We start from the raw sequence: 15,398 nt of genomic DNA on the forward strand, positions 1-15,398 counted from the left end.
AGAAACATCTGTCTATTAGGGTGAGCAATTCTTTGTAAAGAGTGACTACCTTTTAATCCAGATGAATATAGAGAAATTTAAAAATCTTCAAACCTTAGTAATAGTGATCCATTCTGTATTATTCACTGCTTGCACGTTTGTAACAGACCAGAAGAATTGCAAGCTTTCACTCATGTGCAGTTTGCTGTCAAGTTGCTAAAAATCTTAAAAGCTTGAAGTTGGCAGCCTGTCATAATGAACATAGAAGAATTGGTTGTCCTTTTATGTCTCTAGTATGGGGGAGGATTCTGCCATCATTGTCAGCAGAGTAGATAAGGATTGACATTCTATTATTTTTACCTTCTTAATTTACTAATATTGCTTCATGTTTTGTTCAAAAATTCTGGACGGCGAACAAAAGTTTGTTCATATTATTCTCTAATAATAAAAATAGCCACATGAATTTAGACCTGGTGATAGGAAGTAGAGAATGACATGGGTACAAATTTTTCCCCGTTCCCATAGGAGCTCATTTTCCCCGTCCCATCCCCACAAATTTTGTCACTGTCCCTGTCCCTGCTCAGCCTTAACTGCACACACCTCATGATTTTAAAATGTTTCAGGCTTGTGCAGGAATGGGGCAAGGCAGGAAAAACTCACTGGGACGGAATCATAAAAACATAAGAACATAAGAATTGCCATCTCCGGATCAGACCCTGGGTCCATCAAGTCCGGTGATCCGCACATGCGGAGGCCCCACCAGGTGTACCCTGGCCTAGTTTTAGTCCCCATATCACCGTATGCATCTCAAGGGAGATGTGCATCTAATTTACCCATTCCCGTATCACTCTATGACACTCTTAAGGAGATGTGCATCTAGTTTACCCTTAAATCCTGGAACGGTGGATTCTGCAATTACTTCCTCTGGGAGAGCATTCCAGGTGTCCACCACTCACTGCGTGAAACAGAACTTCCTGATATTCATCCTGGACCTGTCCCCCCTCAGCTTCAGTTTATGTCCTCTTGTCCGTGTCACATCAGGCATTGTAAATAACTGCTTCCCCTGCTCTATTTTGTTGAATCCTTTCAGTATTTTGAAAGTCTCGATCAGATCTCCTTGCAGTCTCCTCTTCTCAAGAGAGAACAACCCCAGTCTCCTAAATCATTCTTCGTAGTCCAGGTTCTACATACCTTTCACTGGCTTTGTTGCTCTTCTCTGCACCCTCTCTAGCAGTTTTATATCCTTCTTTATGAATGGAGACCAATGCTGGATGCAGTATTCCAGGTGCGATCTGACCATGGCTCTGTAGAGCGGTATTATAACTTTCTCTGATCTACACGTAATTCCCTTCTTTATCATGCCTAGCATTCTATTTGCTTTCTTTGCCGCCGCCGCACATTGCGCCAAGGGTTTCAGGGTCCTATCTATCAGTACACCCAGGTCCTTTTCCTGTTCGGTCTTTCACACAGGGACGGGGGAAAATTTGTCCCCGTGTCACTCTCTAATAGGAAGGTTTTAATTTTTTCAGTTTACTTCTTAATAGGCCTTAGATATACTCTAGTCTTTATAAACTTTATTTGCATGTGCAGGAATTTACTTTAAGATACATTTACCTTTGCTTTCATGCAAAGTTTAGACCACAGAAACCCATATTTTGTTCACATACCAGGTCCAAGCAGCCCCGCCAGTCTTCATTTTTGGAAAGTCACTTTGATTTACCATGGAAGTCACCAACTTGCAGTACCAACATCCTGACTCTATAATATATGCCTATTGCTGATTGTGATTAATCTTGCAAGCAGCATCTGGCCACATCTTAGCAGAGCCACACATAACACCCTTGAGGTGCCTCCTGTGCCCCCCAAGCACATGCTGTCTTCTCAAAGAAGTGCACCCCAATACGAGCCCTTCAACCTGAATGCCACTTCTTCAGAAGGGCCTACTTTATCCATTGCCCCTAGTGGTTCAGGTAAGAGCAAGCCACTAGCGCGTTTGTCCTTTGTAGCACCTAGTTCAAAATGTGTGGCTCCTTTAAAATGTGGCCCGGTAACCTTGGGCTTTGACTTTGTAGCTTGATGCTCTAGGTACAGTAAACTTGTCAGCTTTATACTGGCTATAAAGCAGCTTGCAGTGTGTAGAATTCATCTATTTTGAGGACTTGAGTTGCTTAGTTGAAAATAATTTTCTTTCTTTATTAATTTTCTTTATTTTTTTAATCTAAATAGGTTGATTGTGATTGTGACATATTGCTTATGTTATATTCTTACTAACCTACTTTCTGTACAAGTGACTACTTGATGTAATTTCAAAATTTATAAATTAAAAAAAAAAAAAAAAGAATTCATATAATAATGAACTGCTTTACATGAATGCATATGTTTTGCAATTCACTCATTTATTTATTTATTATTTTGTGTTTAATAACTGCCTTTTTCATGAAGAGATTCACCTTACAATTCATTGAATAGTAATCGGGTATTCTTAAGTATTTTCCCTTGATTTCCCCGACTCACAATCTAACAAGGAACAGGTTAGGATTGAACTTCTAAAACCAGGGTGCTGAGGCAGCAGCTCTAACCACTAGACCACCTCTTCAACTCCATTCTGAGTACCACAGGGTAACCTAAAGAGCATTGTGTTTAGGGCACCAATCCCGGCATTAGAGCTCTTTGAAATGTGAAGGACAAATAATATGGTTGGTGCCCTAACATCGCCTGATAACTGCCTCCCTTATAGAACATTTAACAATGAATTATTTACAGGCTATATGCACATTTGAGGAAGGAATTTGTATTTTCTCGAGCTTACGTGCAACGTCTGTGTAGTTCTTGTTCTAAAATGCATCAAAACCTTCAGATCCAGACAATTTAAAAATGTACTTTAGGGTACAAAACCTAAGCAATTTAACAAGCTTTATAGGCTTTCCTTCTATTATGCTACTGTAGTTGAGACAGATTTGGCTTGCTTTCAGTCAGTTAAGAGTAGAGGATAAATGTCGTTTCTCTGCTTCAAACATCCTTTGAGCTTGACAAAATCTTTTGAATTCTACTTTGTTCATTGTCTTGTGTGTGACTAGAAGGATCATTTATCGCCAACAGTGTGTTAAGATTGATTTGAAAGTCTCTTACCACTGTAGTTTCTAGAAACTTTCAGAGCTAAGTAGGTATAGCTTGGTGTCTTTGCACGGGATAATGAGTTCAATTTTATTCTCTGTCCTTTACTGAAATGCATTTGGGAGGCTAATATAATGAGAAATATTTATAGAAACTAAAATAAGATTTGATGCATATAGAAAATAGCTTAAAAAATTTGTGGGTAAAGTTAATTCAGCAGTGGTACTGTGGTAACTGTGTAGGCATCATAGGTGCCCAGTATAAGAGGATTGGGGAGGCTAAGCCTCCTCAGCCCAATTGCAATTGTAGTGTGACAAGCAAACAGGGAGTGTCTCCTCTCTACCGCCTGTCTGCTCAACCTGCTGCCTCCCCAATTCATGGCCCATCAATAAAGAAAAACTGTGTGCGGGGTCTTAGAGCTCTGCACACCGGTTCCTACTTGACAGAAGATAGAAAGTAACCAGAGACTGCAACCTAAACAACTAGAAAAATTAAATGGCCAGACAACAAAAGGTAGAAAAAATTATTATTAATTTAGGGTGAAATAATGTCGAAGCTTACCTCCATACTAACAGAAAATAAAGAGATACCTTTTATTGGACTAAATACATCTTTGACTAGATTGCAAAGCCAAATTCTCTTTCCTCAGCTAAGTATTCTGACTTGAGGGAGGGGGCTTTGACTAGCTTTTGGAGGCCAAAGTAATCCAATAAAAAGGTATCACCTTATTTTCTATTTAGTTGTATGAGGGGTGTTCAATAATTTATCTACCTGAGTATGACAGACAGTAGCAAGCATGTTGAAACAAGTTTGTGCGTGTTGTGACATGTCTCAATGTTACTATGAACAATAATATCCCAGAGAATAGATTTCAAGTACTTGAAAGACACAATGCAAAAAATAGGGTTTGCCCTGGGACATCATATGTAATCCAAACTCCCTGGCATCAATTTTACTATGCACAGTTGCGGCTCAGTGCGAGTCTAACATTCCAAAAGACAGGATGTCAGGAGAGTCATCGTGCAAATCAAGCAAGAAACTCCTAAATTTGAAGCACGGTTCAGTGATAAAATTTTTATTTTTAATAATTCTTTATTCATTTTAAAACTGACAAACAAATGATAAACATTATAACAATACAATACAAATAAGATATACAACACTTGATATTCTTATACATGTAATCCCTTAATGTAAAAATTATAACCCCTCCCACCCACCCACCAGTCTTTTAAAGAATATAACCATAATAAACCCAAATCAAATCATTATTTTAAAATCTTAAGCATCCAATTTTCCCCCCTCCCCCTAACTAAAAGGAAAACAGTGTTCATTCATTACAATAATTTTCTAATGGCCCCCAGATCTTTATGAAGTTATTATAGTTACCTTTCTGTATAGCAATTGCTCTTTCCATTTAAAAAATATGACAAAGTGAATTCCACCAAAATGAATAATTAAGATTGGTATAATTTTTCCAATTACTAGTAATTTGCTGAATTGCCACCCCCGTCATTATCAATAGAAGCTTGTTATTGTAGGATGAAATTTGAGATTTTTTTCCCTCATAGCCATACCAAACAGAATAGTATCATAAGACAAAGCAACATGATTTTCAAGTAAGCGGTTGACCTGCGTCCAAATTGAATTCCAAAATATTTTAATACAGGGACAGTAAAAAAGTAAATGATCCAATGTCCCTAGGGGAAAAGCCAAAGGAGATCGATGAACTGCAGTTTATGGTGAGTCTGCCTCATCATCCAACAAAGTAAAATTTTGGAGCAAGCAGTTTAAGTGGAGTAGAGAGTCCATTGAAGATGGCCTTCACACTGGACAGCCAGTGGAAGCAATTTCCACAGAAATTTGCAAGAAAGTTGAGGATTTCATTTGGTCAGAAAGATGAATTAAGGTTTCCTGAATAGCTGAAGACATGGGCATCTTGGCAAGTGCAGTTTGGAAAATAATTCATGAAAAGTTGAGCATGTTCAAGTTTAGTGCAAGATGGGTTCCAAGAATGCTGAAGATATGTCAGAAGGCCACAAGGCTCCAGTGCTGTCAGGAGAACTTGGAGATGCTCCATGAAGACCAAGTGAATTAATTTCATCGTTTGTGGACTGAAGATCACAGAGATCCTCCAAAATGGGTGTCAGGTCAAAAGCGCGCCGGGACAAAGGCAAGCGCAGACAACTGAGTGCAACGTGGAGGTGCGCGCCAAAGAAAATTACTTTTAAAGGGCTCTGATGGGGGGTGTGGGGGGAACCCCCTCACTTTACTTTATACAGATTGCGCCGCGTTGTGGGGGTGTTGTGGGGGGTTTGGGGGGGTTGAAAGCCCCCACATTTTACTGAAAACTTTACTTTTTCCCCAAAAAACAGGGAAACAGTTAAGTTTCCAGTATAATGAGGGTGGTTACAACCCCCCAAACCCACCACAACGCCGCCGCGATCTGTATTAAGTAAAGTGTGAGGGTTCCCCAACAAAACCCCCCGTCGGAGCCCCTAAAAACACTCTTTTTCTTTGGTGCGTGCTTCCGTCTTGCGCTCAGTTGTCGGTGCGCGCCTTTGTCTTCGGCGGTTTTGTCTATGAACCCCAAAATGGAGTCAGTGCAGTGGAAGTACAAGTTTTCCCCCACCCCAAAAAGTTCAAGACAGAAAAATCTGCAAGCAAAGTCATGACAACTGTCTTTTGGGATGATGAAGGACTTTTGCTTCTGGAGTTCATGCCATACAAGACAACCATAACTGGGGAGAGTTACGCTGACACAATGATTGCTTTGCTTGAGTTAATCAAGGAGAAAAATGAGGCATACTCACCGCAGGCATTCTGCTTCTTCACAACAATGTGCTTTTGCAAATGTCACGACAATCACAGGCTACCATCCAAGAATGTGGGTTAGTTTTGAAGAAATCTCTCTGTGGAAAGTGGTTTTCAAGCGATGAAGATGTTGAGGAAGCTGTTGACATCCTGGTTTGAAGGTCAAACAAAATAATTCTTTTCAGTGGGATTAAAGTCATTGCAGGAAAAGTGGATGAAGTGTATGGAGTTATCAGGGGACTATATTGAAAAATAAAACAAAATTTATTGAAAACTCTTTCCTTTCCTACTGAGATAAATAAATTATTGAACACCCCTTGCATTTTGGGCACCTAATTTGTACTGTCCTTGATAGAATTGCTCTCTCTGTTCTGTATGGTAAGTGAAGAATAGATACTGGGCACTTCTCCTGCATTTACAAGACAGGCTTTGCCAAATTTTATCTCACTTTACTACAGGGGGTCCCTTTGAAATAATTGTTGGAAAGAGTTGAATTGAAAATCATATGGTACACTCTGCCAATTTGTGGCAGACAGTACCAGATGCAAATAGTATGATTTCAGTGTTTCCCATGTTCTCCTAGTACAGTGTATTTTAGCAGTGGTGGGTGTATAAGATGTGCAAACTTGGGCTGGGTACTTAGTGAATGTATGTGGGACTTCATGGGCATTTGGATACTTATATAAATGGAACATAATCTAAGCCTTTTCTCCAGAAACGCAAAAATGGAAGAGTATACAGCCTTATAATTGAGTTGAGGCCTAGTGGTTAGAGCAGCTGCTTCAGCACCTTGAAGAGTTTTTGATTCCCCTTGCAGCTTCTTGTGACTCTGGGCAAATCATTTAACACTTCATTGCCCCAGGTACAAAATAAACACCTGTATAAAATATGTAAACCGCTTTGATTGTAACCGCACAGAAAAAGCAGTATATCAAATCCATCTCCTTTACATCATCATTTCTCTGTTGACGTACCCTTAAAGAGCTTTGATGGCACGGTTTTCCTTTGACTATTTGAAGGTATTATGGGATTTTTTTTCCATCCGGTGGGCTTTCTTAATACGGGGTGTCTGCCACTCTTGCACCCAAGCAGAGTAATATTTTTCTCTCAGAAGATTTGCTTTTTATTTGACCCTTACTTTTGTGGTACGTGTGAGAGAATGTGACTCTGTTATACATGGTACCTTGACATGAAAAGTTATGCTTTGAAGTTTTCCTACTAGAGCTGATAAATTACTTTAATTACTAGAAATGTTGTTATAAACAAGTTTGGTATGCATGGTGACATTTATTGCTGTATAGATGAGCAATGTCTTACTGTTTGAATTGTAACAAATCAAACTAGTAAGATATATTATGGAATTTTTTTCTTTCATTCCTCTTTAATTTTGTCCTTTATATGCAAGAAAAAACTATATTTCTAACATAGAAAGGAGGCACTATTTAAACCAAGAGCAGACATGAGAATTATGAACAGAATGTTATGCATGCATAAATTTGTATTTCAAAATTAGAAATATATACGTAATTTAGTGTACTTAGATTCCTAACTGTATTGTGCTCATAAAATGATCTGCAGGATAGAAATAAACAGTTATGTACAAGAGGGCTAATTTTTAATACCAGGATATCATTTTTCTCTATCTGAAGTTTAAGTGACTAGAAGTAGTTTTTGTTTTATTCTATTTTGTTTTCCAAACTTTTTTTTTTTTGGCCTGTGGTTTCCTTCTGCTTTGTGGGAACCAAAGCTGGGCTGTAGAGTATTAGATTTCATTCACATCTACTGTATTTCCCCGAAAATAAGACCTACCCCGAAAATAAGTCGTCGTTCAGCAGGACCCTTAAGAGAGCACCCCCCTGAGCACCCGCTATGCATTCGAATCCCTATCCTTCCCATCGGAACCCAGCCGCGAGCCCTACTTACCTCTCTAACAAGCGTCAGGCCGGCAGCACTCTTAACAGGCTGCTTCGGCCTTGTCCGCCTGTGAACTCTGCTGCGATACTGATGGCTTCATCAGTAATGCAGCAGAGTTCATGGGCGGACAAGACCGAAGCAGCCTGTTAGAGTGCTGCCAGCCTGACGCTGGTTAGGGAGGTAAGTAGGGCTTGCGGCGGGGTTACAATGGGAGGGAGGGAAGGATGGGGATTCGGCTGCGCTGTGGCTGATGGAGGGTGGGGCTCGCTTAAGGGTTCTGCTGCACAAGGAATGGGAGGGAGGGAAGGGAAGCTGGGTAAGGGCTCCTTTTATCAAGCCGCGCTAGCGGGGTTAACGCGTGTGACTTTTCATCACGCGTTAAACCCCCGCGCTGGCCTAAAAACTACTGCCTGCTCAAGGGAAGCAGTAGCGGCTAGCACAGCTGGTGGTTTAGCGTACGGTATTACACGCATTAAACCGCTAGTGCGGCTTGATAAAAGGAGCCCTAAGTGTCCTGCTGCATGAGGAAGGGGAGGATAGAAGCTGGGCAAGGGTTCTGCTGCATGAGGGATGGAAGGGAGGGGAGGAAAGATTCTGCACATGTGGGGGAGAGAAAGGAAAGAGGAAGAATTGGGGTGAAGGAGAGGAAGGGAGAGATGGTCATGTACATACCCCGAAAATAAGACCTAGTGCTTTTTTGGGGCCTGAAATTAATATAAGACACTGTCTTATTTTCAGGGAAACACAGTATCTAAAAGATTTTTTTCCCTCTTTCCAATCTGCTTTAGTCCAGTTATTTTAAATAACAATATGTAGTTTCCACCTAAATGCAGTAAAGGCAATTCTAGAAGCTGGGCACACTATTGCTGCTTAAATTTAGGCACCAGCCTATAGAATCGTAGCACTAATGAGTGTGATGGTCACAGATGATTGGCAGTTATGCATGTAAGAAATAAATGGTATTCTGTATGAAAAAAAAGTTGGTGGGGGAGGGGGCTTAAATCACTAAGGCCCTCTTCTATCAAACTGTGAGAGCAGTTTTTAGTGCGGGGAGCCACACTGAATGGCCTGCGCTGCTCTCGACGCTCATTGAGTTCTTATGAGTGTCGGGAGCAGCGTGAGCCATTCAGTGCGGCTCCCCGCGCTAGAAACTGCTATTGCAGTTTCGTAAAAGAGGGGGTTAGAGGCCCTTTTATTAAGGAACACTAATGGATTTAGCATTCTAAATGCCATGCATCCTATTATGTTATGTTATGTATATTCCTATGGGCATGGCATTGAGCACACACTAATTGCTAGCGTGCACTAAAGACACCTTAGTGTGTAACTGTTGGGGAGGGGGTGTTGTACATGGCATTCCCACTTATGCTGGCCATTGACCTACCATAAGTAGGCATATCTACACTTTGGCATGCTAATGTGGCGTTATGCAAACATTCTATTATGGCTTAGGTATGTTCTTGAACTGTCATAGAATTGGTGTTAATTGTACTCGTGTGTGGCATCTAATTGCTTCCAGTAGCTTTTCACTATGAAAAATAATAATAATAATAATAATAATAACAACTTTATTTTTGTATACCGCCATACCCAAGGAGTTCTAGGCGGTTCACATTTGTTTATCAAAAAAAATTACAAGTGGTTCACAACAATTGAACAAAGTTAGAAGCAACAAAGTATTGAGGTTAGAGAGAGAAGGGAGTGTGTAGGTCAGGGGGGGGAGGATTGAGGTGGGTAGGCTGGGTAGAGAGGTGGAAGGGAAAGGAGGAGGTTGTGGTTCATTGGAGAGGGGTGGTAGGTGTCTTGTCCATGGAATAGGTGAGTTTTGAGAGATTTTCTAAACCCCAGGTAGGTGGGGGCCTCAAGGACAATTTGGGCTAGCCATGGGTTCAGTTTGGCAGCCTGGAAGGCGAAAGTTTTGTCAAGGAATCTTTTGGAGTGACATAGTTTTAGGGAGGGGAAGGCGAACAGCTGAATTCTGCGGGAGTGCTTGTTTATGCGATTCGGGTAGAAGTGAGGGTTTAAGTAGCTTGGGGATAGGCCAAATACTGTTTTATAACAGAAGCAGGCGAATTTGAATAGGACTCTGGATTCAAAGGGTAGCCAATGAAGTTTGTGGTAAAAAGGGGTGACATGTTCCCATTTTTACAGGCCGAATATGAGGCGGACCGCAGTGTTCTGGATCATTTTAAGTCTCCTAACGGTTTTCTTCGTGGAGCTCAAGTAAATGATATTGCAGTAGTCTAGTATGCTAAGGATGGAGGATTGTACTAGCAGGCGGAATGAGGTCTTGTCAAAGTATTTTTTAATGGTGCGGAGTTTCCATAGCACCGAGATGCTTTTCCTGACTGTGATATCTGTGTGTTTCTCCAGGGATAAATGTTTATCTAGTGTGACTCCCAGTATTTTTAAGGTTTGTTCGAGGGGGAAAGTAGATCCTTTCACTTGAATTGTGGTGTCTTTGATTTTGTCATTGGGGGTAGCTAGTAAAAATTTTGTTTTGTCGGGATTTAGTTTTAGTCTGTAGGATAACATCCAGCGTTCTATCTGAGTGAGTATACTTGAGAGTGAGGTAAGGAACTCTGGTGTGAAGTTGGTTAGCGGGATGACTATTGTGATGTCATCCGCATAGATGAAGAATTTGAGTTTGAGGCTTTGCAGGAGGTTTCCTAGGGAGGTAAGGTAAACATTAAATAGGGTGGGGGACAAGGGGGAGCCCTGTGGAACTCCGCTGGAGTTGTCCAAGCTGTATGAAAGAGAGTCGTTCTTAAATACCCTGTATGATCTGTTTCGTAGGAATCCATGGAACCATTTAAGAACTTGGCCGGAGATGCCAATGTATGCAAGGCAGTCTAGTAGAATGGTATGGTCGACTAGGTCGAAAGCACTGCTGAGGTCGAGTTGGACGATCAGGGCACTAGAGCCCTGGCTGAAGAGTGTGTGAAGGTGGTCAAGTAGAGAGGCTATAATGGTTTCAGTGCTGTGATCGGAGTGAAAGCCTGATTGATTGTCATTTAGGATATTGAATTTTTCCAGATATGTGGTAAGTTCGACATTTACCACCCCTTCTGCTATTTTGGTGAATAGTGGGATACTAGCGATCGGTCTGTAATTAGATGGGTCATTGGGTGGTTTTTTCGTGTTTTTTATTAGTGGGGTTATTGAGATGTGGCCCTGTTCTATTGGGAAACTACCTGTGGATAGTAGAAGGTTTACCCATGCCAACATATTGGCTTTGAAGTGGATTGGTGCAGTTTTCATAATGTTTGGGGGGCAGGTGCCCAGTCTGCAAAAGGAGTTGGTATACTTGTTGTAATATTTGTTGAAGGTTTGCCAGTCTATGGTTTTGAATTGGTTCTAACTTAGGTCTGTTCTGGACCCGAGGTCCGGTTTAGACATGTCGGTGTCTGGGAGTATTGGAAAGTCCTCGTGGGGATTGGCTGGGGCAGTTATAGATAACCTTAGTTTCTGTATCTTGTTGTTAAAGAAGTCTGCTAGGGTGTTAGCGGTTAGTGTGGATTCTTCATGATTATCAGTGAGCGTCTCGAGGTTGTAAAGGTCATTGACCAGTTTAAAGAGGTTACTACTGTTAGTTGTAGCGTTTCCAATTTTATGGGCGTAGAAATTTTTCGTTTTTCCTTGGTAAGGTATTTGTAGTTTTTTAATTTGAGTCTCCAGGCCACTCTGTGTTCCTGGGTTCCAGATTTTATCCAAAGTCTTTCAGATTTTCTAAGGTCCCTTTTTACCAGTAGTAGCTCTGAGTCAAACCATCCCTCCAGATTAAGAGTTCCGATTCTGCGAGTTTTTATGGGAGCTATTTCGTTTAGAATGTTTGTGCTGTCTTTGATCCAGGAGATCATAAGTTGATCTGTTTCTTCATTTTGTTTTGTGATGGTTTCATTGTGGGACAAGAAAACTATCGGGTGTATTTTACCTCTAGTATTGTGAGTATTTTTGTTTCTTGTTTTGATGTTTTTGGTGGCTTGCACTGCTGTTTTCCTTGTGGAATCTCTTTGGTGGAACTCTTTTTTTTGTTTTCTGTTCAGGTAATTAACTTATAAATCCCCTCTTTTACTAAGGCTGACGTGTCCATTATATTAGGTTTGCATGTCACACATTGCTTTGCTTTTCATTTAGAGGACAGTTTTTCTAGCCATATAAATGGGTAGACAGGCCATGTGAAAATGATCCCTTTATCTGGTGAATAGTATGCAATGGGTTCCTTTATATGCCATCTAGGGTGGTGGGGGGCATGTTTTGGGTGGGTTTGGAAAACCACCCTTGAGTAAGTTTCCAACTAAAATCTGTCTACCAAAAAAGCAGGTGCAAAGTGTACATTTGGGCAGTTTTTAAAGTAAAGCTGTAAGTGTGGTTTCACTTAGAAAATTAAGAATATGATCTGTGGGTTTAAAGTACCAGTTAACTTTGCACTTAAGTAGGGTGTTTGAAAATTCCCCTTAAAGTATCTTCATGGAACAACAAAATGGAAACTAGCACATCAAAGCCCTGCTTTAGACATATTATTATCATTAAAAAAAAAATATTGGCAGCTTTTCTGTCATCGGGTACCTGCATACGTTTTCTGTAATATGGAACAAAGTTTAAATTCCATTTCTATTTTACAGATTGAGTATTAAAGATCCTTATTGCGTTCACGTAAAACAATCATTGAAGGTACTTTTGCTTTAGTCCTAGATGGCTCTAATTTAGACTTTCATCAATAATGTTCCCTTCCTTAGCAGCAGGAGATACTTCAGTATTTCTGTGCCAGAATTTTCAGTTGAATTTAGATTTAGCCAAGTTACTGATGTTGCTGTAGATTAGAGGCCTGCACGGGAACGGGGATCGCTGGAATCCCGTGGGTCCCATGGGAATTCCTCCCTAACCCACGGGACTCCCACAGGGACCCCCCTCTGGCCCACGGGACTCCCACGGGGATGCCCCTCTAGCCAACGGGACTCCCATGGGGATGGAAGGCTGTGGAAGCAGGGTTCGTCCATAAAATATAATGGACACATCAGCCTTAGTAAAAGAGGGGATTTATAAGTTAATTACCTGAACAGAAAACAAAAAAAAGAGTTCCACCAAAGAGATTCCACAAGGAAAACAGCAGTGCAAACACAAAAGAAACTGTGGAGTTGATGATCCCGTCAGAAGTAATTGCTGCTTTTTATGGGGATGGGCAGGGATGGAGGTAACTCTTTGTGGGGATGGGTGGGGACGGAGAGGATCCTGACGGGGACGGGTGGGGATGGATAGGATCCTGGTGGAGACAGGTGGGATTAGAGAGGATCCTGGTGGGGATGGGTGGGATTTCTGTCCCCATGCAACTCTCTACTATAGATATAACTCAGATATTACTCTCTTACTTCAGTGATAGTTCTAGGAGGATCTGTAACCATAGGCCTTAATTGGAAGATGAATTTATTAAAAATTATTTTGGGGTGGGGATTATTTATTTGGTTCTATAGTCGTTGACATGTTATTCTGGATGCTGTACATCCAAATAACAAATGGCTTTGAAGTGAATGAGTTACTAATTATTGTAGAAGTCTGCATATTACTTGTGGAGGTATTCTTATGCCAGTAAAGGATTGCTTTTTCTCTTAAACTGAGGGCTCCTTTTACGAAGCCGCGTCAGCAGTTTAACGCGCGCTAAACCGCCGGACGCGCTAGCCGCTACTGCCTCCTCTTGAGCAGGCAGTAGTTTTTCGGCTAGTGCGGAGGTAGCGTGTGATGAAAAGTCACGCGCACTAAAGCCGCTAATGCGGCTTCATAAAAGGAGCCTTGAATGTAAAATTGTAGACATGTGTGACTAGATACCTTGAATAATTGAATTCAGTTAGTTTATGTCAGTGGTTCCCAAACCCTGTCCTGGGGGACCCCCAGCCAGTCGGGTTTTCAAGATATCCCTAATGAATATGCATGAGAGAGATTTACATATAATGGAAGCGACAGGTATGCAAATCTCTCTCATGCATATTCATTAGGGATATCTTGAAAACCCGACTGGGCTTGGGAACCACTGGTTTATGTCTATTAACATTCTTATGAAAGGCACTTGATCTGTATTTGAATTTTGTTGGCATTTATCTAGCTCATGAGAGTACCACAAAAAATATAAAGAACCTAATTTTTTGGAATTCATAAAAGAAATGAAGGTGGGTTAATTTTTTAGATTGTGTTAATGCTTGCTCTGAAATGATGGAAGAGGTGCTGTTAGCTAGTTATTATTCTGTATTTCTTTTCAGATGAGTTGCGACAAGCCATTGTGGCCATGATGAACAGAAAAGATGAACTGGAAGAACAAAATATGTAAGAATGTGTAGCATTTTTTCCCCCCATGTATAAGGGGATTTTAGGGGTTCTTGTAACATCAAAGAATTTAAAATTTAAGGCAGAATATTCTGTTTCTAGAAGGAGTATGTCTCATTTTGCATTTATTTAAATATATTGCATATGCATATTAACAGAAATAAGATATATATCTCTGTCCTGCAAGTTTTTTTTTAATGCCTCCTTCAAGTTTCTTATTTTTTCCCCTCAAAGATCTTTGTAGAACAATGAGGGACCTCTCCAAACCAACCAAACAAGAAAAGTAGATCAGAGACTATGTAAATTTACTCCAGAATTATCTGTACTCGGGAAGAGAGTACTGCCCTATATCTCTGTGTTCCTTATTCTGACCGAGATTGTCTTTCTGGCTCACATAGATTGTGTTTGGCTTTAATGTACTCCTGTATGCTACACAGTATACACCTTTTTTTTTGTATGCTGTAGTATAGTGGAATATGCAACATGGGCTTTGGTGTTAACAGTGTTAGTACATACTGCTAGTAAACAGATAAAGGCCAAATGGCCCATTCAGTCTTCCCCTCTATAGCATCCACTATCTCCTCCTCTCCCTAAGAAACCTCCATCAAGAGACTATTCCACACATCTGTGTTTGTTTTGGAAGTTTTAAGATAATTGACAAGATCAAATAAAAGTCATTTCCATGCCAGCAGCTCCTCTCATCCAACTATTCTGTACTGTTTGGTTCACATCAAGAAAAATCCTTAACAGAATTCAACTAAACCTGCCATCCACAAAATACATAAGAACATAAGAATTGCCACTGCTGAGTCAGACCAATGGTCCATCATGCCCAGCAGTCCGCTCACGCGGTGGCCCTCTGGTCTAAGACCAGCACCCTAACTGAGACTAGCCCTACCAGCGCACGTTCTTGTTCAACAGAAACTTGTCTAACTTTGTCTTGAATCCTTGGAGGGTGTTTTCCCCTATAACAGCCTCTGGAAGGGCGTTCCAGCTTTCTACCACTCTCTGGGTGAAGAAGAACTTCCTTATGTTTGTACGGAATCTACCAGACGTCCTGTGGGAAGACTTGGCAGTCACTCTGATGGGGTTAGGAGGGACAAGCTAGTGGGGGTCTTCTTTTTTCCTGCTGGATGGAGTCGATGTTGTTAAGCCCTGTAATTCATTGTCAGAAGATTATGGTAAAAGCCATTAAGCGTTGCAGGGTTTAAAAATGGTTTGGACAAGTTTGTGGAAGAAACATACATAAACAGTAATTAAGG

The 15,398-nt window shown here is 40.9% G+C and overlaps 1 protein-coding gene across 3 annotated transcripts in view; it reads left to right on the forward strand.

Annotated features, from left to right (window-relative positions):
- Window positions 1-15,398, forward strand: part of SNX29 (sorting nexin 29) — a 407,218-nt gene that overhangs the window by 79,913 nt on the left and 311,907 nt on the right. For all 3 annotated transcript variants that reach the window (XR_004536445.1, XM_033914223.1, XM_033914221.1), the window contains exon 12: window positions 14,073-14,136. Coding sequence is in view for 2 of the 3 variants with exons in the window: in XM_033914223.1 (XP_033770114.1) it covers window positions 14,073-14,136 (64 nt within the window). In the remaining variant the exon portion in view is untranslated. The remainder of the gene's footprint in view (window positions 1-14,072; window positions 14,137-15,398) is intronic.

Source organism: Geotrypetes seraphini, chromosome 11 (genome assembly GCF_902459505.1).
Source record: "Geotrypetes seraphini chromosome 11, aGeoSer1.1, whole genome shotgun sequence".
In the NCBI taxonomy this organism is placed as follows: Eukaryota; Metazoa; Chordata; class Amphibia; order Gymnophiona; family Dermophiidae; genus Geotrypetes; species Geotrypetes seraphini.